This window comes from Chanodichthys erythropterus, chromosome 7 (genome assembly GCF_024489055.1).
Source record: "Chanodichthys erythropterus isolate Z2021 chromosome 7, ASM2448905v1, whole genome shotgun sequence".
NCBI lineage: Eukaryota > Metazoa > Chordata > Actinopteri > Cypriniformes > Xenocyprididae > Chanodichthys > Chanodichthys erythropterus.
In genome coordinates this window covers 14,144,978-14,168,937 of record NC_090227.1, presented here as the reverse complement: position 1 = coordinate 14,168,937, position 23,960 = coordinate 14,144,978, and the positions used below count along the sequence as shown (strand labels likewise).

Sequence of the window (23,960 nt, the reverse complement as noted above, 5' to 3'; positions counted from 1 at the left end):
TTAAACAAACTGATCTACTGATAATACACATAATAAATGGCCTTAACCACTATGATTTATATTCCTTGTGTTTTAGAACATGAGCCATGCAAAACAACTGTAAAGAGAAGTTCCTCTATGCCATTAACTTTGTCCATGTTATTGCAACACGACCACATGAGAATGCGTATCAATAGTACGAGTTTGTAAACTCGTAGAATATATACGCCAAAACTAATTTTGGCGTGTTTATGGTACGCGTTTTTTTCGCGTGCATATGATACGCACTTTATGGCGTGTATATGATAAGCTCTTGGGTAGGATGGGGTGGGGGAGTGGGGGTTTCGTACGTATAATACGCCATAAAGTGCGTATCATATGTACGCGAAAAGCTGCGTACCATAAGCACGCCAAAACTCATTTTGCCGTGTATATTCTACGAGATTACAAACTCGTACTATTGATACGCATTTTCGTGTGATCAGGCTCGTTATTGCCATGCTTCAGACAAACTGCAGATTGGTTTTAACCAATAGCAGAAAATGAGAAAGAGACTTTTACTCTTTTGCAGATGTCTATACCACAGGACATGTATCATTAAAACTGTGGCTAACAGTGTGATTCTAACATCTGATTCTAACTTTTTGTGATTCTAACTTTTACTTTTCAATAAAATGGTCTACCCAAGATCAGTTTTGCCAGTGTGTGGCCACACCATTGGAAAAAGGACTTGTGTGTGATGAAACAGGCAGACTGACCGTTATCCTTATTTTAAAGCTGTGGGATTGTGACAGATGGGTTTTTAATAGGTCTAGTGGCCAGTGCAGTTTCCTTCCCTAAGGATTGCATCAGGGCCCGGTATCTCATGAGCACACATACACCATCCAGACATTTGTCTAATGTGTTTGTTTTCATCCAGAAAATGTCATGTTTAGAGCATTTGCTCATCTGCAGTATCTATAAAACATTAAGATGTTAGAATGTCATTCAGATGTTTTATGATGTTTATGTTTATGAATGCAGATGTTTGTTCTCAATAATTATAATGTGATGCTTTTAAATGTCTTAACAGATGTCTTGCCAAAGCATGCATACTTACTGTGCCAAAATCTCAAAAACAGCTTTAGATCTGGTATAAAATGGTGAGTAATAGAGTTTTTGTTGTTTTCAAATAATTTAGCTTTTCAGAAGTGAAACTATTTTATTCATTAAAGACGCTGTGTCAGTCACCTTCATGTTAATCCAAACCCATAAGACTTTTGCTCATCTTCAAAACACAAATACATTTCTCTACATGTCTCACAATCGAAAGTCCAAAGATCCCCACATAGATGGCAGTATCCAAAATGGGGGCATTTTTTGGCCCCCGTTAGGAAAACAAGTGATGATTTTTGAAAATCTAAAAATGCAGAATTTTTGCTGTAGGTAGGTAGAATAATTAACAAACAAATTTGTATAATGACATGGGTATGACATAGGTATTACAAGGAGAGGGTGACTTATGAGGACTTTTCCCCATGTCCCCATTTTTCAAAAGGCTTATAAATCATACAGAATGTGTGTGTTTTTTTTTTTTTGGTTTTTGTTTTTTTGAGAAAGTAAAAATGTGCACAGTTTTCTGTGATGGGTAGGTTTAGGGGTAGGGGTAGCGTAGGGCGACAGAAAATACGGTTTGTGCAGTATAAAAACCATTACGCCTATGGAATGTCTACATAAAGTCTGTCTGTGTGGTTCAGGTATTCCCTATGCTATGGGGACAAACACTGAAAGTCCAAATGTCCCCAAAAAAGTTGGCAATATCCGAAATCCTTGTCCTTGTGGGGACATTTTTTGGTCCCCATAGAAAACAACTTGTAAACCATATTAAATAATGGTTTTTTTTTTTGTTTTTTTTTAATGTAAAAATGCAAATGGTTTTCTGTGATGGGTAGGTTTAGGGGTAGGTTTCAAAGTTGAATCCATGAATCCCTATATTTAATCAGCTAAACTACAACCTATTGACATTTTCAAGGGAATCAAGAGGCTCTTTCATTGAATAAAAAGAGAACTCGGTGAAAACCGTGACTCATGCAGCCACTCTTACTGTAGTATTACCTAACTTCACTTTTTCCAAAGCTACTGCACAAACCTCTGGTCTGCCAGTAGACATGCTCCATACTGTCTTAAGTTAGTTTTATTATTCATTCATTATGTTCAAGCTATGGCTCTGCTGAATGCTTGTTTCTGATTGGTTTACAGACATTCCAGTGTCTTAAATTTTAAATGCATTATGCTTCCATATATCACCAAATCAAATGTTGCTAATGTGACCACATATTAAGAGTCATAAAGCTCTTTGAAGCCAAGCAAATCTTATGAAAATTACAAACCAAATAACCAAAAAGTTAGTTTTATTTTTTATAGCACTACAATTTCAGTAGCTCGGCGAAATCTGAGTGGAGCAAGTGCAAATCTGAGTGGAGCAAATAATGTATGTGACTGAAAGTAATGTATATGACTAAAACAATCTTAATCAATAGCTGCCTCTGAAATGTCATACTCTGAGTAGGTACTATATTTGAATAAGAAATTTTATTTCTTGACTGTTAAAAAAGTATGTTCTATTTAGTATGCATGTGTGTAGTGTGAGTGAAATTCGGACACAATGGACCTCATTTATGAAACAAACGTATGACAGAAAACCGTGCATGTGGCCATTTCCACACAAAACGTGGCATTTATCAATATGGATGTGAGCAGTGGCTATGATCAAATCTCACATCAGGTCTCAGCTCGTGTACTCAAGTTTTTGAGTTAGCGTGAACTTGCGTGCAGCATAGTAAATCAGGTAGAGAATTGTAGGCTAATGAAAGCATTTTGATCTGAGCATTTAAATTATTTTACTGACAAACAACTGAAGCTCATTAGTCGACCATAAACCGTTAAGATTAGAATGTCAAATTAAAATAAAACTAAATTAAATTAGAATAGATGGGTGTTTGTCACCCATTAAAACACCATACAATAATGTTTTTTTTTTTTTTTTTTTTCCAGGGGTTTAGTTTTACATGCGTAAATAGCAGCATAAGCAAAAGACATCATCATATCACACAGGGCTTCTGTGAACTGAGAAAAAGAATAAAATTAAGTAGGCTATATAAAAGTAATAAAATAAATAGGACTACATAATATATATTTCAATAATAAACCGAATACCAAAAGAAAAAAACTGTGATGCTCATTTTTGTGACACTCTAAAGCATGTATTTGTTTTCTTTATATCTTTATTTTATTAAATCCAAGTGATCACGAAGGTGCCTCGCGCGCACACAACATCAGTTCTAGTGTTTCTAACTTGACATTTCAGCCATTCATCATCAAACTAAAATGCAGTCAACCAAACATAAAAGTTACACTGCTAAAATTAAAAGGTCTGCTGTAAATCAGCGTTCCCAGCGCTCAGCCAAACACATTTCTGCACATGGAAGGATGCTGTTTTATGTGGATATTTGAACATGAGTGAAGTACAAAGCCTTAATTGCTTACATAATAAATTATTTATCAACCAATATGTTACATAGAAATATAAAAACATATTTGTATTCTTGCCAAATGAGAGAGGTGAGCACATCAGTTTCACTTTTGCATTCACTGCCTGGCCAAAAAAAAAGTCGCTGTTTGGATTTAAATAGGCAAATGCTTAAGTCTATGTCTGGATCATTATTGCAGTGATTATTATGTTTCTTACATGTCATGTCATATGTTTGGCAACAGTTCTTCTAACCCTAAATGATGGTGTAGCTTTTCATTTCTGAAGCAACCATGTAGGAAGATGCATCATGGCCGCATTTAAGGTCTGGATTCAGAGGAGCCAATTCTTGTGTGAAGAATTGCCAGTCATAGAATCATTTGCCTATTTAAATCCAAACACCGACTTTTTTTTGGCCGGGCAGTGTATGTTGATATGTAACAGCCGTGTTTGCTGAGTTTATTGGTGTTATTGCTCGCACTTAAGCACTGTGTAGTTTCGATTTCAGCCATTCACAGGCTTTAGGCTTTTGCAGTGCTAATTTTCAAGGCGGGCTTAGCTGTTTTCAATCACGCGTTAATAAGCAGCATTTATTGTGTGTGCACACTGTTGCGGAAGCATCAGCGGGAGTGTTCAGCCTCCTCTGGTAAAGACCTGTGACTCTACCTGCGCGACTCCACCGAGCAAGGACACCGGTAGGCACTTAAGTTTCTTCCTTCCCTTCCTTTCACACTTTTCCTTTTCCTTCATCCTCAGCATGTGCTTTCAATACATTCCTGTTGTCTCTCGGCAACGCTCCACTAACCCACGTAAAAGGCAGCGCAATGCTTCTAACCTGCTTCCTATTTACTCCTCTCTGTCTCTGTGGGTCTATGGAATTGTCAGTCAGCAGTTAACAAAGCTGACTTCATTCCAGCCTTTGCTACTAATTCTAATCTCAATATCTTGGGCTTGACTGAGACCTGGATTCGTCCAGAGGAATCAGCAAACCATGTTGCTCTCTCACTTTCTCTCATGGGGGCACAGGTCTTCTCATTTGACAATTGGAAATACTCAACTCATTCCTCTCTTTGCAACAACAATTCATTTGAGTGTCATGCTATTACAATCTCAATTCCTGTCAAAATTCATATCTTAGTAATTTATCGCCCCCCAGGCGAACTGGGTACCTTTGTAGAGGAACTGGACATGCTGCTGTCCTCATTCCCAGAGGATGGCAGCCCACTTGTAGTATTTGGTGATTTCAACATTCACCTAGAGAAGCCTTATGCTTCAGACTTCCTCTCTCTTCTAGCCTCATTCGATCTCAGTCGGCTCATCACCACAAGTACACACAAATCTGGCAACCAACTTGACCTCATTTACACACGCAACTGCATCACTGACAGCATTTTGGTAAAACCTCTGCACATTTCCGATCATTTCTTCATTACTTTTAATCTACGACTCCCCATTTGTTCACCACCAACCCCTCTACCAGTTACCTTCAGATGAAATCTATGCTTTGTTTCTTCTTCTCATCTTTCCTATGCTGTATCATCCTCCCTTCCCTCACCCACACAATTCTCATCTCTGGATGTGAATACAGCAACAGACACTTTATGTTCCACCTTAACTTCATCTCTAGATAGTATCTGTCTTCTGTCATCCAGGCCTGCACGTGCTACTCCCTCTAATCCCTGGTTATCTGATGTTCTTCGTGAACACTGGACAAAACTCAGGGCTGCAGAGAGGAAATGGCACAAATCAAAAGACCAATCTGACCTAGGTAGCTATCAGTCTCTGCTCTCATCCTTTTCAGCTGGAATTCATGCTGATAAATCTTCATATTTCCACAACAAAATCAACAGCGCTACAAACACACGCACACTTTTCAAAACATTCAACTCTCTCCTCTGTCCCCCTCCACCACCACCCACCTCCTCCCTAACTGCTGATAATTTTGCTAATTTTTTCACTGACAAAACATCTACCATCAGCAGTCAGTTCTCCAGCTCAGGTAACCCCACTGCTTAAAAAACCCACATTAAACACATCACTTGTAGACAGCTACAGACCTGTCTCTCTCCTACCATTCATAGCATAAACACTTGAATGAGTTGTTTTCACCGGTGTAGTGATTTTTACTTTGTCCATCCAAGGACGCAAAGTAAAATAGGGATTGGTACTCACGTCACCGCTGACGTTGTGATTTTGGATCACACGTCTCTTAAGGTGTGGTTATGAGTACATCAGATAACCACTTTCCCCCCTTTCCCTAGTTCAGGGCACCAGTCAGGGTCTTTCACTCCCTACAGGGGCTTTCATTCATTTAGAATTAATGTAAAGTGGTTAGCTGATTTATTTGAAAGATTGGTGAAATTGCTAACTTGTAGAACCTTTTCTGTATTATCAGCACAAGGAAGACACAAGTATAATAAAATAAATTTTATTAACAAAAAGATAAACAAGAATAACTAACACAACTACTAAATTAATACCATGAATGATAAAGGAATAAAGTGCATAAGATACATACAATACAAGTGATTAAGTTGAGTGTGGCTATGGAAGAGTTACGTTATCTTATGGAAAGATAAACTGTTTCTCTGAAAATAATAAGGTGGAGAACCTTATTATGCACCAAACAAATAAACGAGAGATTATTTGTTATTAACTAACATCAGCTATATTACATCTAATGGAAATTAGGAAATTATATACTGATAAAATACAACAATGCCAAGGTCTCTGGAAAGAGGTTTGGTTAAGTGATATTTACGTTCCACTTGGTCGAGTCCGATGACGGTGACGTCTTCCACTGGTTGTGCCGGGTGACAATGCAGTGGGGAGAGGAGCCAGAATCTGTTTCAACAGTCTTGAACACGAAGCTCTGTGGGATGCTGATCTCCTAGAGCACCAAAGGGTCCTAAAATCTGGAACACGCAGACGAGGCCCTGGCGTAGGTGCAGAAGGTCCTTAACCATCTGGAACACGCAGACGAAGGTACCTTGAAGTGAAGGTTTGCTCTCCTGAGCTTAACCTTGTTGCAGATGTCGTCACGGTCTCGCTGGACTGAAACTTTGAACGTAGTGTTGGTTAATGTCTCTTTCCTCAAAAGCTGGAAGCTTAGAACGTGGTCGTCTCTGTTGTTGTTTCTTCTGGATGGACCAGAGGCTCAGAACGGTATATCTGTTAATGTCTCACTCCTTACAGAGTTAAGACCCAGAACCGTGTATCTGTTGTGTCTCAGCTTCGCAAGCCGGGACTCAGAACAATATCTGTTATGTCTCACCCGATGGGAGACTCAGAACGCTATATCTGTTACGTCTTCCCCCTTTCAAGGGCAGACTCAGAACAATATCTGTTACGTCTTTCCCTGTTTGAAGGGCAGACTCAGAACAAGGAGTGTCGGTAGAAAGGGTACCATTATCCATTTCCGATGAGGAGGAGATTGCATTTTGGCGCTTCTCCATTCGAGTGCTGTGATTGGCTGCTGGCATCAGAGGGGACACACAGAGTGTGGCCCACCCTTCTCTCCCCTGTGGAACTCATTTGCATAAAGCACAAAGTTGGAAGTCTTTACAGTGTCTTTAAAGTTTACCAATGCATTTCTCACTTTCCAAACCACCACCAGAATACCTTTGGCAATATTCTAAACAAATAGAGACTAAACATGATGGAAAAAGATTGAACTGTCATTCAATTGTACATTAACAGCTGTATTTGTATCAGATGTTGCACTACAAATGGCTGTCACTGAGAATACTTATTTCGGTGAATAAGTATCAAATGGATGTGTAGTTTGCATCAGTTCTAAGGTTTTCAAACATAGTTTTGAATGGATTCGGATGGATCTTTGTGATCTCTCTTTGTTTCACCCATTTCTGCTAAGGTCCCAAGGAATTTTTATGGCAGTCTCTGGCCAACTTTAGGAAGTAATGACTAGATGGGTGAAGGGCAGTAACTGCCTGTGGACCAATGAGAAGCCTTGTCCTTCTCAGGCTTGGTACAAGAGGTCTTCTTCTTACCCTCTAAGAGAGGTCTGGATGTTTTCCTTCCATCTTTATCTGATGGCGTTGGACAGTTTGTTTGTGTTAGGCCACCAAGATCCAATCAAAATGTAGCAAACGTTTGTCCGCTGTTACGGACAAAGAGGGGCCCGGCCATAAACTGGGCCCTAGAATGTGCTGTTCACTACACAGGTGTCATCTTCTCTCACAGGGCAATCAATTGGACGTCAATCAATCTGGTTTCAAGAGTGGCCACTCAACCGAGACTGCACTGCTGTCGGTCACTGAATCCTTGCGGATTGCAAAGGCTGATTCCAAATCATCAGTTCTCATTCTGTTCAATCTATCTGCTGCCTTTGACACGGGGAATCATCAGATCCTTCTGTCCACCCTCTCATCACTGGGCATCACAGGTACTCCGCTTCTCTGGTTTGAATCCTATCTCACAGGAAGGTCTTTCAGGGTTGCCTGGAGAGGGAAGGTATCCAAAGCTCATCAACTGACCACAGGGGTTCCTCAGGGTTCAGTTCTTGGACCCCTCCTCTTCTCCATTTACACTACATCACTTGGTCCCATCATACAGGCACGTGGTTTCTCCTACCATTGCTATGCTGATGACACACAACTCTTCCTTTCATTCCAACTAGATGATCCCACAGTAGCTGCACAAATCTCAATCTGTCTGGCAGACATCTTGGCATGGATGAAAGAACATCATCTGCAGCTCAACCTGGCAAAGACTGAGCTTCTCGTCTTCCCTGCCAATCTGACTCTAAAGCATGATTTCAGGATCCAGCAAGGTACATCCTCAATTACCTCATCAAATTCGGCCAGAAATCTTGGAGTAATCCTTGATGACCAACTGACCTTCAAAGACCACATTACAAAGGCCCTGGTCATTTCTAGGCTTGATTACTGCAACACTCTTCTGGCTGGACTGCCATCATGCACAATCAAGCCTCTACAAATAAATGATAAATTATAAATACGTTGAATGTTGCGATCTTATCGGACTTATGATAGCAACCTGAGTCGTAACAAAGCACTGTTCACCAGAGGAGAACTGGTCCCCCGACTAAGCCTGGTTTCTCCCAAGATTTTTTTCTCCATTTTAACACTATTTGCCACTTGTTTGCCACCTGATGTCACATGTTGGAGTTTGGGTTCCTTGCCGCTATCGCCTTTGGCTTGCTTAGGCTTTGGCTTGCTTAGAAATTTGACTTGACATTTTATATTCAATATTGCTTTGATCTGCCTACATTGACACTATTCTTTAAGAGCTCCTGTGCAGCCAAAATAATGTACCAGTTATCAATGTAAAGCTGCTTTGACACAATCTACATTGTAAAAAGTGCTATATAAATAAAGGTGACTTGACTTGACTTGACAAATGATTCAGAACGCTACAGCACGTCTTGTCTTTCACAAGCCCAAAAGAGCACACGTCACACCTCTCTTCATAGGCTTGTTTGAGATGCGCCTAGCCTCGCCTTAAGTTCAGCCGAGAGTAGGCGGCTGCAGTGAGGGGAGGAGTGAAAAAAGTGCAGGCAAGATGGACAATTCTCCGTTCTCTGAGTGCATCAGACACCTGCGAGATCAAAGGCGGATATCGCGGGATTCACACTCGTGCGCTGTGTTGCTGATAAACTGGATGTAATTTACGTTCTGTTGCTTTTAAATTAAAATAAACATAATGAAAAATACACCCAAAGTACTTCGAAGGATGTGTGTATCAATCATTTTTATTTTAATTACAGACATGTTTTTATATATTTTTATAAATATGATAACAATCACATAACCCACAGAGAGATCGCACTCTCAGAGACTTTTGGAATATTCACACATAATTTATACGCATAAAATCATGGTATTAGTGTTTCAAAATCAAACATTTTAAAAGAGATCAATACATCACGGTTGTTTAAACCAATAAGCTTTAAGCTGTATCGTCATCAAGTCGTTTCCCATCGTGCTTTTGGTCAGCGCAGTCTGTGGAGAGGAACTGCGCTCGACTGCAGAATCCGACACGTCCACCTCGCCCTCGCGAGAGGTTTTTGACACACGTCAGCATGACATCAGAGCAAGGCGGACCACCCTCGGACACATTTCTAACCGGCATGCATCTCGCGGTGGTCACCGTTGATCGATTCTGCGCAGAATTTGCTCATCTCAAACAAGCCTCATCTCTCTGCACTGGCTACCACTGTCACAGACACGTCAGGTTACAATGTCACCCAATCACAACGCACGCAGTCTCCAGACAGAGTACTGATCACCGCCACCTGCACCTCATCACCTCACTCATCAGCAGCACTATTTCACACACACGCACACAGCACTCGATGTCCGGTCTCGTTCGCATATACTTAATGTGATGCTTACCTTAAGGACTCCTCTTCGTATACTCACCTGTCTCCAAGCGTCTCTCCTTCCCTTCGTGTGCCCTGTCTGCTGTGTGGGTGTGTGTCAGCCAGCTCCAAGTAACTCCAGCGATCTTCAAGCTCCAACATACTTCTACCTGAAAAAAAAAGGACAGTAACTATTCCTCATATCACCTGCTCTAATACAACTATCACCAGTTCACTCACCTGTTTGTTGTTGCACGCTTTACTGTGGTCAATAAACCAACCATTACCTGTTACTTCTGTGTCCATCTCCTGTATCCCGTAACAACCACTTGCTGCTCACATCAAATTCAAGGCATTGACGCTTGCTTACAGATCTACCACAGGCTTGGTACCATCACAGAGAGGCACGAAATCACTCTCCAGGACATTCTCGTTCACTGTCTCTTGCTGGTGGAACGATCTTCCTGCCTTCATCCGGAGTGCAGAATCCCTGGCATTATTCAAAATACAGCTGAAAATACAGCTGATCTCTTTCATGAGCACTTATCGTCATCCTAAAATAAAAAATTTAAAAATAAATTTAAAAAATACCTATACCTATCCTTTCACTTCCTTTTATCCCTCTCTATTGTAGTTATGATATTCTGAGCACTGCCTAAAACTTGTATTTTGAGCACTTCTTGTGTCTATTTGGCTTGTCAAGAAGGCTCGCTTGTATTCCTCACTTGTAAGGCGTTTTGGATAAAAGCGTCTGCCAAATGAATAAATGTAAATGTAAATGTTGATGTTAGAAAAAAATAGAAATGCTTTGGCAATACATTGTAACAATTATCATGCCAATAAAGCACATTTTGTGTTGACATAAATTAATGTAATTGTTTGCGATTACGAGGTTAACCGGTATTATTGGTATAAGATTAATTTCTCTTTCATGAGATTACTTCTTCTTCTTGGCCAGGTTATGTTTCTCTGTGTCATAAACTATAGGAGCGAGGCTTCCAAACTATATATATTTAAATGATGATTGTTTTCAGCCGCCACATTTTTCAATGTACGATCATTCATACTATAGGATTGCCAGCATACGAATGTTTGATGAATCACATGAGAACCCTGTCGTAAGACAATTTCTGCGCTCATTTCTATGTTAGATTGATAAATGAGGCCCATTGCATCTGCCATGTAATGTGAATTCATCAATTGCGTCACTTCACAGCCAATTTCAACTCCTCACTTGTGGCCTCATGAGATAATCAAGTGTCCGTCGGATGCACACTTCAATCTTGTCAGAAGTAGAAGGTTATCTGGGTACATTTTGCACACTGTTTAAAGAATACTGTGAATTCTAACATACACATATCTTTTTTTGCCTTTTATATAGTAGGGCAGTAGGCATATTCCACATAAGATAAGAATAAGAAATTTCTCTCTTCTCTCTCTCTCTCTCACAGTCACTCTCACACACACACACAGATTAATTACGTTATAATTCTGCAAAATTCTGTCATCATAAGAGAGTCATGTGACTGTGAGGAACAGCTGTAGTTTTCAAATTACTCTGACAAATTCTACAGTGAGTGAGCCATTCTAAATATGATTCAAAGTTTATACAAATTGAGAAAGTCATTCTGGTATAAATACAGTCTTATATATTTCTGATTGTGTGTGTGTGTGTGTGTGTGTGTGTGTGTGTGTGTGTGTGTGTGTGTGTGTGTGTGTGTGTGTGTGTGTGTGTGTGTGTGTGTGTGTGTGTGTGTGTGTGTGTGTGTGTGTGTGTGTGTGTGTGTGTGTGAATGTGACTCACAAATTTTGGCTGGAGGCATCAGCTGCATTAATGCACAGATAGGTCATGTCCTAATGGAGAGAGCAAAAACAATTAGATAGTTAAAATACACCTTCTCAAATGTGCTTAAGTGTTGTAGTGCTTATGTGTTTGTTTCTGGAAAGAACCCATATGTTGTGTGTATGATAAAATTTTCAGGTGGAACTCATAATGAAAGGTTAAATGAACAACAGCTGTACAGTTTATCATCGCTGCCCCCTGCTGCTCATAACACACATACTGAAATTAATGCAACAAGCAGCATCATTCAGTTTCAACATTCCTATAAATAAACCACTACATCTTGTCAGATTAAAGTTATTATACATTCACATAATTTTTTGTGAACATGTTTAAAGCATACAAAACATGCCTCAAACTGTCCTGAACTTAGCTCCACGTACCATTAAGAAGTTACATTTCCTTATTGTCAATACATTACAGTGCCAGAGCATAAATGGAAAAGTTCTCTTCTTGTGGTCTCTGTGGAACACTGTTCTTACCTCTAACACAGGCTTGGCATTGTTGCACACGGAGAGGATATGAGTGATGCCATTGCGGGAAAGACTGTCTCTGTTTTCGAAGTCTGTTTGATGACAAAATTATAGTTTTCAATTTAAGTGCTTAACCCTTATAGGGTCTTTGGGGTCTTTTTAGACCCCAAACGATGTTTGCTCAAATAAAAAAAAATATTCTCTTTGTCCAAATGACATGAAACTTTGTACCGTTGTTAACACTTTCTAGATCTACAAAGAAAAAAAAAATTGGAGTGATAGCTTGTTTTTATGTTAGTGTAAAAAAAAAAAAAGGTACACTCAGGGTCTTCGGGGTCTCCACAGACCCCAGGCAATAAAATTTAATTTTGTTATAAAATAACTGCTTTTTAAAAAACAAATGTAATTTTACTCTGTTTATTAATGTTTTTACTTTATATTTGTGCAGTTTTTGGAGGATTTCTCGTATCTTTTAAATTTATATAAATAAATAAATAAATATTTTTACAAAAACAGCTTTTTATGTAAAATTCACTTTATAAAAGACCCACATTTCTAACTTTCATTCATGGGGATAACATGGATAATTTGACATGGTTTAGTGTAAGATTTTTGCCGTTTTAAAAAATGCAGTTTTAAAAGTATAAAAAAAATCACTTTTACCAGTAGATGGCTGCAGAGCTCCACTATTTGCGATGTTATTTGACTAACTGAAAGACATCTTTTCATAAGTTTTTTTTTGTTGGATTCATATCTAAATGTTATGAAATCACAATTATAACAATAAAAATTACTTTTTGTCAAAGTTTAGCATTTTTTTTGTACTGAAAAAAATAATTTAAAAATTAAAAATTAAATGGATGAATTTTGTCCATTTTCACAGTGGAGTCTCATCATAATGTAACAATATTGAAAAACTATTTTTTTTCATTACAAAAAATACTAAACTTTGACAAAAAGTACCCTTTATTGTTATAATTATGATTTCATAATATTTAGATATGAATCCAACTGAAAAAAATGTATGAAAAGATGTCTTTCAGTCATTCAAATAACACATAGCATATAGTGGAGCTCTGCAGCCATCTACTGATAAAAATGATAGTTTTTTTTACTTTTAAAACTGCATTTTCCAAAAGATGGGCAAAAATCTTACACTAAACCATGTCAAATTATCCATGTTATCCCCATGAATGAAATTTAGAAATGTGGGTCTTTTATAAAGTGAATTTTACATAAAAAGCTGTTTTTGTATAAAAACCTATTTTAAAAAAATATTTTTTATTTATATAAATTTAAAAAATATTATCAATCCTCCAAATAAATAAATCCTCCAAAAACTGGACCGCATAAGGGTTAAGAAGATTGTAGTGCTCACCAGGTCTAAATGCTGCTGAACATTGACAGACATTCAGTCAGTGAGTGGGAGCAAGCAAATATCAACAATAATACTCCTGTAGCTCAAACAGTTGAGCATGGCGGTAATAATATCAAGGTCGTGGGTTTAATTCCCAGGGAATGCATGAACTGATAAAATGTATAAAAAGATCTGAAAAATACAAGCATAACTAAATTCTATGGTGTTCTGAATGGTTGCTAGGTGCTTGTTTACTGGTCCAAGCCTAAATAGTCTCTGTGATGCTCTGGTCTCTAGATTCTGGCTTGGGTTCTTTCTTCAGTGTGGTATTTTTTACCTGTTTTACTGTCCAGCAATTGATAATCGTGCACCTGATCACTTAGAGTGAGTCTCAGTCAGTTCCCTAGTTCGATATTTAGAAGATTGATCAGGGAGTCTGTCAAAGGGTTAGTTCACCCAAAAATGAAATTCCTGTAATTAATTATTCACCCTCATGTCGTTCCAAACCCGCAAGATCTTTGTTCAAAACACAAGATATTTGTGTTTTAAGATATTTTTGATGAAATCTGAGAGGTTTCTGACCTCGCTATAGGCAGCATAATTTGCTTCAGTGCTGATGATGTTGCGGTAACATCAAGCATTGTGATTGGTCAGAATCATCATCAAGAATCGGGACATCAAGACAACCTGGCCTTTTGTACAATTATAATAAAATGTACAGTCTTTACCATAAATTTAAGTCCTGTGAAACCTAAAATAGACACGTCAGTCTCATCTGCTATCAAAAATAATGTAAATGAGACTGAAGCATAAAAGGCCAGATATGTAACAAAAGGCTATAGTCAAGTGATGAGTGTAGATTTCAAGGAGTCTTTCTCCCAAACAGCAAATATCACTTAGCCTTGATGCAAATGGCGGCACAAAATGATCCTGACCTCCATCAGATGGATGTAAAAACTGCTTATTTGCATGCTCCAATTGACTGTTAGATTTACATGGAACAGCCAGAAAGATTTGAAGTGAAGTCAGACGTAGGAGAAAAAAAAAAAAAAAAAAAAAACTGTAAACTGAACAAGTCACTGTATGGTTTAAAACAGTCAGGTAAAAACTAGAATAAAATGTTTCATGCCTACCTCAGTGAGAATGATTTGTTCAGAATTTAGCTGATATCTGTGTGTACATAAACAAACTAAGATAGAGAGTGATTATAATAATCTGGGTTGATGATCTGATTATTTTTGCCAGTAACAATGATTTAATGAATTACATGAAAATATACAGATGGGAAAATTCAAAATGAAAGATCTGGGAAAGATCAGAAAAGGTACATTTCAAAAGATATGTCAATATGTCAGACTGTAAAAAGGTCAACACCATGTGAGCAAAAGCTTGACTAAAACAGTGATGGTGATCCTGTTGATCCTAAAAGGTACTGTGAGGCTGTAGGTAGTTTGATCTATCTGATGACATGTACAAGACCTGATCTAAGTTATGTGTCAGTAATCTATCTCAATACCTGTCTGGTCCAAATAAACAACACTGGTCTACAGTTAAACATGTGATGATACTTAAAAGGTTCAACTGATCATGAACTGTTACAAGAAAAGTGAAGGAAAACTTAAACTTGTGGCATACAGTGATGCAGTGATTGGGCATCAGATCTAAATTACAGGTGGAGTATGACAGGATACAGTTTTAGTCTTGCTCAAAATGGCCATCTGATTTCCTGGAAGTCAAAGTTACTTTTTCTACATGTAAAGCAGAGTATATGGCACTGGCTGCAACCACACTGGAAAGTATATATCTTGTACAGTTGTTGAACAGCATGGAAAATGACTGTCTGTATGAGCCAGTACAAATCTTTGAAGATAACCAAGGTGCCATTGCTTTGTCAAAGAACCCAGTGTGTCATCAGAGATGTAAAACATGTTGATACAAGGTATCATTTCATTTGATCAGCACTCAATTATATTATTTACAATGGTTATATTGTTACAATGGTATACTGTACAGTATGAGCGCAAGTGGGGGCGTTAACGTTTTTTTAATGAGTGTGCCCTCATACTACATCACGTGTATATATCCTATCTTCCGTAAATGGAAATGAAAAAATAAAAAAGATGTTCCTGTTCGACAGAAAACCGAGTGATGTATGTGTGTTTTTCTTCCATATAATTTATTAAAATTACTGTTTACTGCTCACACAAATGGCTGTGCCAACATGAAAAAAGAAAATATAACCCATTATAAGTCTACAATGGATGAGTGTGTCACAACAAATTCTTGAAAATAAACTGATGCCTCATTCTACTTCTGACATACTTCAAGCGCTCGCGCTATTTCTGACATGAAGAACAAATGGATTTGCAACAGTCACTTTGTCGCATCCAGTGTAGACAACATCATGCTGTTGCAGCACAATGCAGAGCAATGCGACAACCGTCGTATTTTCTGTCGTAACTTTTGTGGGGTTGCTGACTGTCTGTGCAAGTCAGACAAGACATTTCACACCTATAGGAACAAACCATTTTAGTACAGACTTTGTGTAACGAGCCGGGACATGACGTGGGATCCATGTGCAGGCTTTATTGAACAGATCTCATGGTCAAACAGGCAATGATCAAACAGTGGCAAACAGGTACGGCAAAGGATAGACAAATACGTGGTCGAAGAACAGGCAGTAAGTCATGACAGGCTGATATCAGTCACAAGTCCAAGAGAGACAAAATAGTCCAAAGGGCAGGCAGCAGAGAATCATGCACAGGAAACAGACTGGGTCAATAACAGGCAGACAAAAACAATGACAAACGCTCAGAAATGCAAACCGTAGTAATACAAGACCTTGCAATGAATGTGAGAATGAGAGAGGCTTAAATAGTCCAGGTAATGTGCTGCAGCTGGGTGTGGGTGATTGCTGATTGGTGGAGTGAGTGCAGGTGATAGGCAGGGGGATTATGGGAAATAATGACTGGAATTATTACACTTTGCTTACTTAAAGGTGATCTTTTCGTCGACTGAGAAACCAAAGACTGTTACTGAGTTTTTGAATTGAGCGCATGCGTAAGAACAACCCCGCCCTCCTTTCGAGGGAACGCCTCCCAAAACTCGTGTACGAGTACTGGAACACGAGTGTTTACCACCGGCATTCGCTGTATCGTGTTAGTGGATTCATTATGTCGGACTCACCGCAGGTATCTCATAATCTGCAGTTGTTACTCCTGTCTCCGGACAAAAAAAATCGCATGCGGCGCCTGTGGAGTGTGGAAAGTTACTGGAGCACGCAGCCGCGCTCGTCTCTCACAAGGAACGTCACGGCAGTGATTGACAAGCCAGAGGGCCAATCTGCGCACGTCTCTCACAAGGAATGTCACGGAAGTGATTGACAAGCCAGAGGGCCAATCGTTTACGCGATCATGCTGATGTTTTTAAGGCCCTACCTCATGCACAGATGATGTATATTAATATTATTCCTTTCAGTGCACCTAATAAATAGTCTTTTATCAGTTAGTAAAGACAGTTTCAAGTAATAATGCAAAAATGTATAAAACAAAACATCCTCTTTAGCACCTTTAAGTTCTTCTTAAGCAGAAGTCTTCTTGAAGCACATTAACAATTTATTTGTGCATATCATAAAAAAGATCACAACATTAGCAAACAACAATCAATCATTCTACATTATTTTCTTTTTGATAAGCCTTTTTTTTTTTTGCATTTGAGCCCCTGCCAGCATTTCCAGTATCCCTTTCTGAATTACAAATGAAGAGTTAATTTGCAAAAAACGATAAACGCCACTTTAAAAAATAAATGAACTAACTGCTGTGTGTTATTTTCCACATATAGCACGTTCTGAACCCTAAATATTTTTGTCAGAAAAGCCAGCATTGTCCACTGTCAAGGCATGTCAAGGCAAATTCACATTTTACAGCAGAAACCGACAAGCGCCCTTGTTGTTTGTGTACAGAAACTAATGTTTGTTTTAGCAAATCAGCGTGCAGTATTCAGGTCAGGTGACAATGCTTCTAGTCACTTCAAAAAGACGTTTCGTCAAAGCTGACTAAAAGTTATCGAGGATTTATAATTTTGACTCCTGCAAATATGGACGTAGTGTCCGTGACGTCACCCATAGAGTTCCAAACATCAGTTTTGACCAATAGTATGTTCCTGCACAACCGGAGGCTGCAGTTTCAGGACCGCAGATCTAGGACCGCAGTTCTAGGACCCTAGTTTTTCGTGACAGCGCCACCTACCGTATTGGATGATATAGCGATGGCTGCAGTTTCAGGACCGCAGTTCTAGGGCCCTGTTAGTTTAGTTTGTAGTCATGTTTGTATATAGCATCAATATATTAATCTCAGTAGTATTTGTTTTTAAATGTGATTTTTGATTCAAAATGCAGCAGAGGTTAATTACTAAGTGTGCTTTGAGTCACAATTTTAAATTTAAACATGAATTTACACAAAATATAAATGAAAATTGTATATCAATTTTAAAACAATTGTAAAAAAATGGAGAACTTTAAAAGTCTTAGTCTCTTGAATTATACAGTATATTGATTAACCTCCTTAAAGTGAATTAGCTCATTATCAGGTAAGTTAAAGTTGGAATCAGCGTATGCAGTCACTAAATTACAGCCGATATTTTAAAGGTTGTTGAGAGGCAAGACAAGACACAAGAATGATTCACGAATGTTTATTTATTTATATATATATTATATATTTTTGCGACAACAGCACCAAAGCGAACCCCTTTTCCATCAGTTGCTGCATGGATAGAATGGCTGTAGGCTTCAACTCTAGAGAAAGATAGAGCGAGAGACAGAGAGAGAGATAAATAAGAAACATTTGTTTAACATATTCAACTGGAATATATATGATTTAACACTTATGCACTGTTGGAGTTTTAGAAAGAGAGCCAAACAGAATATTCATGTTACTGACATCAAATTACAAACTTCAAATGTCTAAGTACATAAGAGCAATACCCACCAATTGAATGGTCTCCCTTCTTTCCTCAGTTGTTTGTCAATCTTTCTATTAAATTCTTCCACTTCACTGAAATAGTTATCAGAGAACAATCACTTTTTTGATAACAGAAATATCAGTAGCAAAATGGTGCACTAGGCATTGTGCAAAAATAATTCATATTGTACTCTGACCTGAAATGATAATCTGGTCCAGAAAGGAAGACCTCCTCAGCCTCCTGCAAGGACAAATTCCGGAGGGCAGCCAGGGCATATATGATGGCCTATGAAAAACATTAATATAAATATAATGTTATAGCACTACTGAACAGCAAGCTATTAAACATGGGTCCATACACAAGTAGCACCAGCATGAAGTTTATACAGTAGCTTTTGTAAGTGCAGGAGCAGGACACAAACAAACATTACATGGACCGGCATACCTCCGGAAAAAGAACATCACAGATGAACTGCACTGCATCTGTGAAGCTTAATTCTGTTGGTGTTCTATCCAGCAATCCTCTCAGATAAGAAAACAAGATGTCCTGCTGTTCCTCACTGTCGAGGTAGACAGGCACCCGGGAAGAGGTTACCTTATGTAACCACTTAGAGGGCTTCCCGTTGAGTACACCCTTATGGACAAACCATGGTACAAAAACAGTTATTTATAAGAAATGTATACTTTTAAGATAAAAGATACAATAATTTGCAGCATAGTTAAAAGATACAATAGTACCACCAAATGCTCCTCAGATCCCTGTAACTTTACTATAAAGTCCACCAGTCTCTTTTCTTCTGTGGTGCGGTCATCCACAGACTCAATGTGGACTGGGACCTTCTCAGAGACAGCACTCTGTCTTGGCACTCTGTAGACAGGCTGAAGTGTTCCTTGGACCAAGCTTCTGGCCTCATCAGTCCAGAAGGCAAACCGCTGACCATGCCTTTCAGACATTAAGAAGATTAATCTAAAGTACTGCATAGGCAAAAACTAAGGCATTTGGTGCACAAGTGACACACACAAATGTCTAATTGACTGAAAGGTGTGGTTTAAAACTGTTTAAAGCACAGGGAGTTCCAGTCTGTTTGTACAGAAATTAATATACATATATTGTTTAGTGGTGTCATACCCTTCTATTTTGAAGTGCTCCATCAAAAGAAGACACCACCACTTTCGAATTAAAGGCATGTCCATCTGAAAGATGAGTGACAGTGATGAGGAGAATCTTTAGTTCATGATGTATCTATTTTCTTCATGACGAAGAGTGTACACACAGACAACATGTAAAAGTGAGAAATTTCCTTGTACATTTTTTTTTTTTTTTTTTTAAATCAACTAACCTCCTGGAAGTCAAACCCCACACCTGTCACAATGCAAAGGGTATACTGCAATAGAAAAGATGGAAGACATTTTATTCACAATGTTGACAGATACTTGTATATAGTTGACAAAAAATTGAGACCTTACCATAAGCATGAAAATCCCGCAGTCATTTCCAAAGGTTTGGCGTGGCAATCCCTAAAAGCAGCAAAAAAGGTAACACACAACTCAAATAGATGAAAGCCACAGCCACTCTTTTAAACTATGACATGTACATGATATGCAGAATATGGGATATAATTATATTTGTTTAGAGTATCTAAATGTCCATTTATTAATCACCGCAATATCATGCCGTCTTTTCAGTCCAGCTCCCAGGATCTATCGTTTGTGCAAGATTCCTACAAAAACAAAAAAAAAATTAAAAATTAAAATGATAATAATGTAGCCAAAATATTATCAGTACAGGCTATAAGAATGTAGCCGAAAATATAAATTGTTATATGAACATGTCAAACAGTATGCCTCATTTGTGAACCTAAAAATGGCTCTGTACTCATCATCACCAAATCCAGACTCATGCATTGCATACAGTGAGTCTAAAAAGACAATCTCTCTCATGAGTGGCTTCATGATCTATAATGTGATATTTGGTAAAAGATACACAACATTTTAAAAGTCATTAGGACAAAAAGTAGAGCTGGAATTGACAGTTTGAACTTTCATGATTTAACAATTACCACTACATGTACTATCTAGAAACTTGCAACAGTACCAATCCCTTACACAGAGAATGAAGTGTTCTGGCCCATTTGAGTTGGTCCATGCTGGAAACACCAACAAGTCTTTCATGTCAACATCCTCCTAACATTAATCAAATGTCTTGTCATTATGCAGATCTACATTTCTGTAACCACATACATATTTTATTTTATGCATACTCCCTGGAAAGCCATGTTTTTTGGTGTACGCTTCCATGTAGGAATTACGTACATGTCCTCTATATATATATGTCTTTTCCCTATCGAAAAAACAAAAAACAAAAAAACAAAACTGAAAGCATGTAACTACTTTGAAAGTAGACAATAATATGAAAGAATACAGTAACATACAGTACATATGTTAATTTAGGCTTTAATCTTGTGTTTCTATACATGTCACATACATGTTGCTGAGCTGCTTCATGAATCAATTTGAAGCAGGCATTCCCAATCTACAAGAAAACAACCAAAGCAAATATCATAAAAAAAACAACAACAAAAAAAACAATCAATAAAAAAAAATACAAAAATGACTAATCCCCTCCTATTTTTTTACAAACTTCCCACTATGCACCTGGGAATCCATGTCTCTTTGTAACCCTAGGCTCCAAAACTCTTCACGGGTGAGACATGTGGGCCCTTCTTTTATAATAATTTCTGCTCCAGGCCGTCTCGTGTCCAGAACATAGCTGAGCTGTAAATAACAATTATTAATACAGGAGCAAATATTCTTGCATTCGGATGGTTTACAATGACTTTAATATTTAAACCAGAAAGACTTAAAAACATGTAGATGATAAACTTTCACTATATCATGGTTACACTGTGCAATTACACAGTGGGTGACATGCACACTGTGGGGTGTGGCCTGTACAGATCATAGATCAAATATCTGTTACACTCATAACTAACAATCAGATAACAGTGTGAGGTATGGCAAACAAATCACATTAATTAGCTTATCAGTTTGTCCTGGATAGGATTCAATTCTTTTTCCCAGGGCTTACACAGTTTTGAGAAGCCGAAGGGTGCTGGCTTTGGCGCAGCGAGGAACGATGGCATGGGCACAGTCTTGGGAGCTGCCTTGGGAGTGTCAAGGGATGCTGTCTTGGGCACTGGCTCTGCTGAAACTAAAGCAGAAAATGACCAAGTGTTCCTATTCATACAGGTCAGACTATGTTCAAAAAAGCTAAACCATCAAATGAAAGAAGTTCTTAGCACTGATATTCCATAAGCCTTTTGTCATACAGAAAAACATAATTAAGAATTTGACAAGAGAAGAGCAGAATGAGTCCCTCATTACTTACCAGTTGGTACATCAATGCCCATTGGAACAGTGGAGACCTTCTCTGGGGATACTGGATTTACTAAAAATTAAATAATTATTTCAAAATTGAGCAATAAATGTGCTGCATTTAAAACAGAATTGCTTAAAAAGAAAAAAAAATAATTACCCAACACTGCCTGGCTGTGCCTGTTCATTGTGACATCATTTCCAAAAGCCTTTTTTATGTTGCCTAGACGTTGTTCATTTCTGTACGTGTTATGATGGTGTATAATATTCCTCATAAGGAACAGATGTGTTGAAGGTAAAGCCATGTTTAAAAAGTAATTATTTTTCTTCATTCTGGAAAATAGCTGTTCTGCAACTTGACTGTTTACTTTTCCAGCCAGTTGTGGGACCGTGCGAAGCTTCCGCAGGACATCACGGGGATCTTTCGTATTGTCCTCGTGGAACCGATCATACAGAGCATAATGCTCTGCTGAACCAGTCACTGGATGGCCTTCAGGGTCTGGAATCATTTTTTTACAATTCAGCCAAGGTAGTGAGACCTTAAGTTTCCCATCTTTGGCTTTGGCTATGTTGTCTGGAGTTGGGGGGCTTAACCGTCCTTCAAAGGGTTTGAAAGGCAAACTTTCTGGTTCTCTAAGATTCATGTGGGTTGCTAACCCACGTGCAAAGTCATATATGATAACATTGGGCATGCCCAATTACAATTACAATTACAGCCCAACCACCTGAGATGGGGGGAAAAAAAGTTGTTTAACCAACTAAAAAGGGCTTCATCCGTACAGAGTACACTGAAAATAAAAGTCAGATAATTAAAGAGAGGCACCTTTGGAAGTTATTCTACCCAGGGGCAAACCCTTCAAAATAATGCTAGCACACACAAAGTAAACTATGTAAAATGTAGCCTACCTGAAGCAGCCCAGATCTTTTGAAAAACCTTGTTGTATGTCTGCCTTGACTTCATTTCATTTGACAATCTCAGAAGGAGGTCAGCTCGTGATCCAGACGAATCTAACCTACACTCCTTACATAATTTCCTAACCACCTGAACCTATAAAATAAAACAAATTAAATGTATGAGGAGACATGTTTTTGAAAATAATGGCAACTAAAAATAGAAAATCTAATGAATTGTGTTTTTACCTTCTGCTTGTATAGTTCCTCTCTTAGGCGGTCCTCTGTTACTGTCATTTCAGAGACCTCAGTCGGTTTTGGAGGACGGACTTTTTTATATTCCGTATTAAGGACATGGTTTGATCTACATGTTTTTGGACCTATCCATGGTGCCCAAAAGTTATAACTTGGTGGGACTGTAAATGGATTTTTTTGTTGACCTTTGAAAATATGACATCAAATAACAACAAATAATTGTTAAAATAGCTTAATATTTACATAGTGATAAATGTAAACATATTATGTATCTATGTCCATGTTACTTTGTTTGTTTGCCACACAATTTTGCAGTCATTAAAAAAAACATATTTAGAAATTGTTTGCTTGCTTGAATTACTTGTTACAAATCCTCGACCAATCCTCTCCAATGAAAGTGCCTCCCAAAACTTTTGCATATCAACCTCTCCGTTGAAGTCTTCTGGGGGTGTTGAAAGGTCACTTACTAAAGAAATAATGTAAAAACATTACACAGAAGTCAAATGTGTATAGAAATTAAAAGCTGTGTGAAACTCTGGGTGTATTTGGGTGAAAATACTAGAAGAGAACACTTTGCAATGAAAGCATGCTTACCTGACAAATGGAAGGCCCCCTTCTTATGGAGGTATGGAGGTCCATGATGACAACCGGTGGATGGTCCCCACAGTTCACGCAGGAATACTCATAGTCATGTTCTGTAAGAGCTTCAAAGTGAAGATATCCTTGCATAATCGTATCAGCTGAGGGAAACTGCACCCCCGTAGTCCTTTCCAAATACTCCACCACTCTGCTGACAGCAGTATGGACCTAAGAAAGAAACATAATAATGAAAAAACAATTATACCATACATTTTTAACTGTACATTTCCCCCCACAAAAGGACTGAATTACAGACTATACTTCAATTAAGATAAAAAAAATACCTGTAGCATATTCCTAATAGTTATGCATAAAGGGAGGTCAAGGAGTATCCGATCA

General features: G+C 38.3%; 2 protein-coding genes and 1 long non-coding RNA gene across 3 annotated transcripts in view; all 3 read right to left on the bottom strand.

Moving 5' to 3' along the window:
* The window catches only part of dusp22a (dual specificity phosphatase 22a), a 104,227-nt gene extending 91,360 nt beyond the window's left edge, over positions 1-12,867 (bottom strand). The window contains exons 1-3 of the mRNA XM_067389347.1: positions 12,858-12,867; positions 12,156-12,238; positions 11,635-11,684 (exon numbers count right to left, since the gene is read on the bottom strand). Of these exons, the coding sequence (XP_067245448.1) occupies positions 11,635-11,684; positions 12,156-12,238; positions 12,858-12,867 (143 nt within the window). The remainder of the gene's footprint in view (positions 1-11,634; positions 11,685-12,155; positions 12,239-12,857) is intronic.
* A 5,363-nt stretch (positions 12,868-18,230) lies between these two features.
* On the bottom strand, positions 18,231-18,749 carry LOC137023015 (uncharacterized). Its single transcript, XR_010895459.1, has 3 exons — positions 18,659-18,749; positions 18,489-18,554; positions 18,231-18,295 (listed from the first exon to the last, which is right to left on the bottom strand). It is a non-coding gene; the product is annotated as an uncharacterized lncRNA (long non-coding RNA).
* Positions 18,750-20,935: 2,186 nt separating this feature from the next.
* Positions 20,936-22,410, bottom strand: LOC137022628 (uncharacterized). Its single transcript, XM_067389039.1, has 5 exons — positions 21,997-22,410; positions 21,850-21,909; positions 21,550-21,672; positions 21,117-21,236; positions 20,936-20,994 (listed from the first exon to the last, which is right to left on the bottom strand). Exons 1-4 carry the CDS (start codon positions 22,343-22,345, stop codon positions 21,160-21,162), a joined length of 609 nt encoding a protein of 202 aa, XP_067245140.1. The 5' UTR covers positions 22,346-22,410; the 3' UTR covers positions 20,936-20,994; positions 21,117-21,159.
* Positions 22,411-23,960: the final 1,550 nt, after the last annotated feature.

What these genes read in the sequence shown, in the direction of transcription:
- LOC137022628 (XM_067389039.1), bottom strand. Translation starts at nt 22,345, where the DNA reads ATGATTCCAGACCCTGAAGGCCATCCAGTGACTGGTTCAGCAGAGCAT. An exon ending in GGGCATTGATGTACCAACTG is followed by an intron (nt 21,673 to 21,849) that starts GTAAGTAATGAG and finishes TTTCTGCTTTAG; the next exon opens with TTTCAGCAGAGCCAGTGCCC. An exon ending in CTTCGGCTTCTCAAAACTGT is followed by an intron (nt 21,237 to 21,549) that starts GTAAGCCCTGGG and finishes TGTTATTTACAG; the next exon opens with CTCAGCTATGTTCTGGACAC.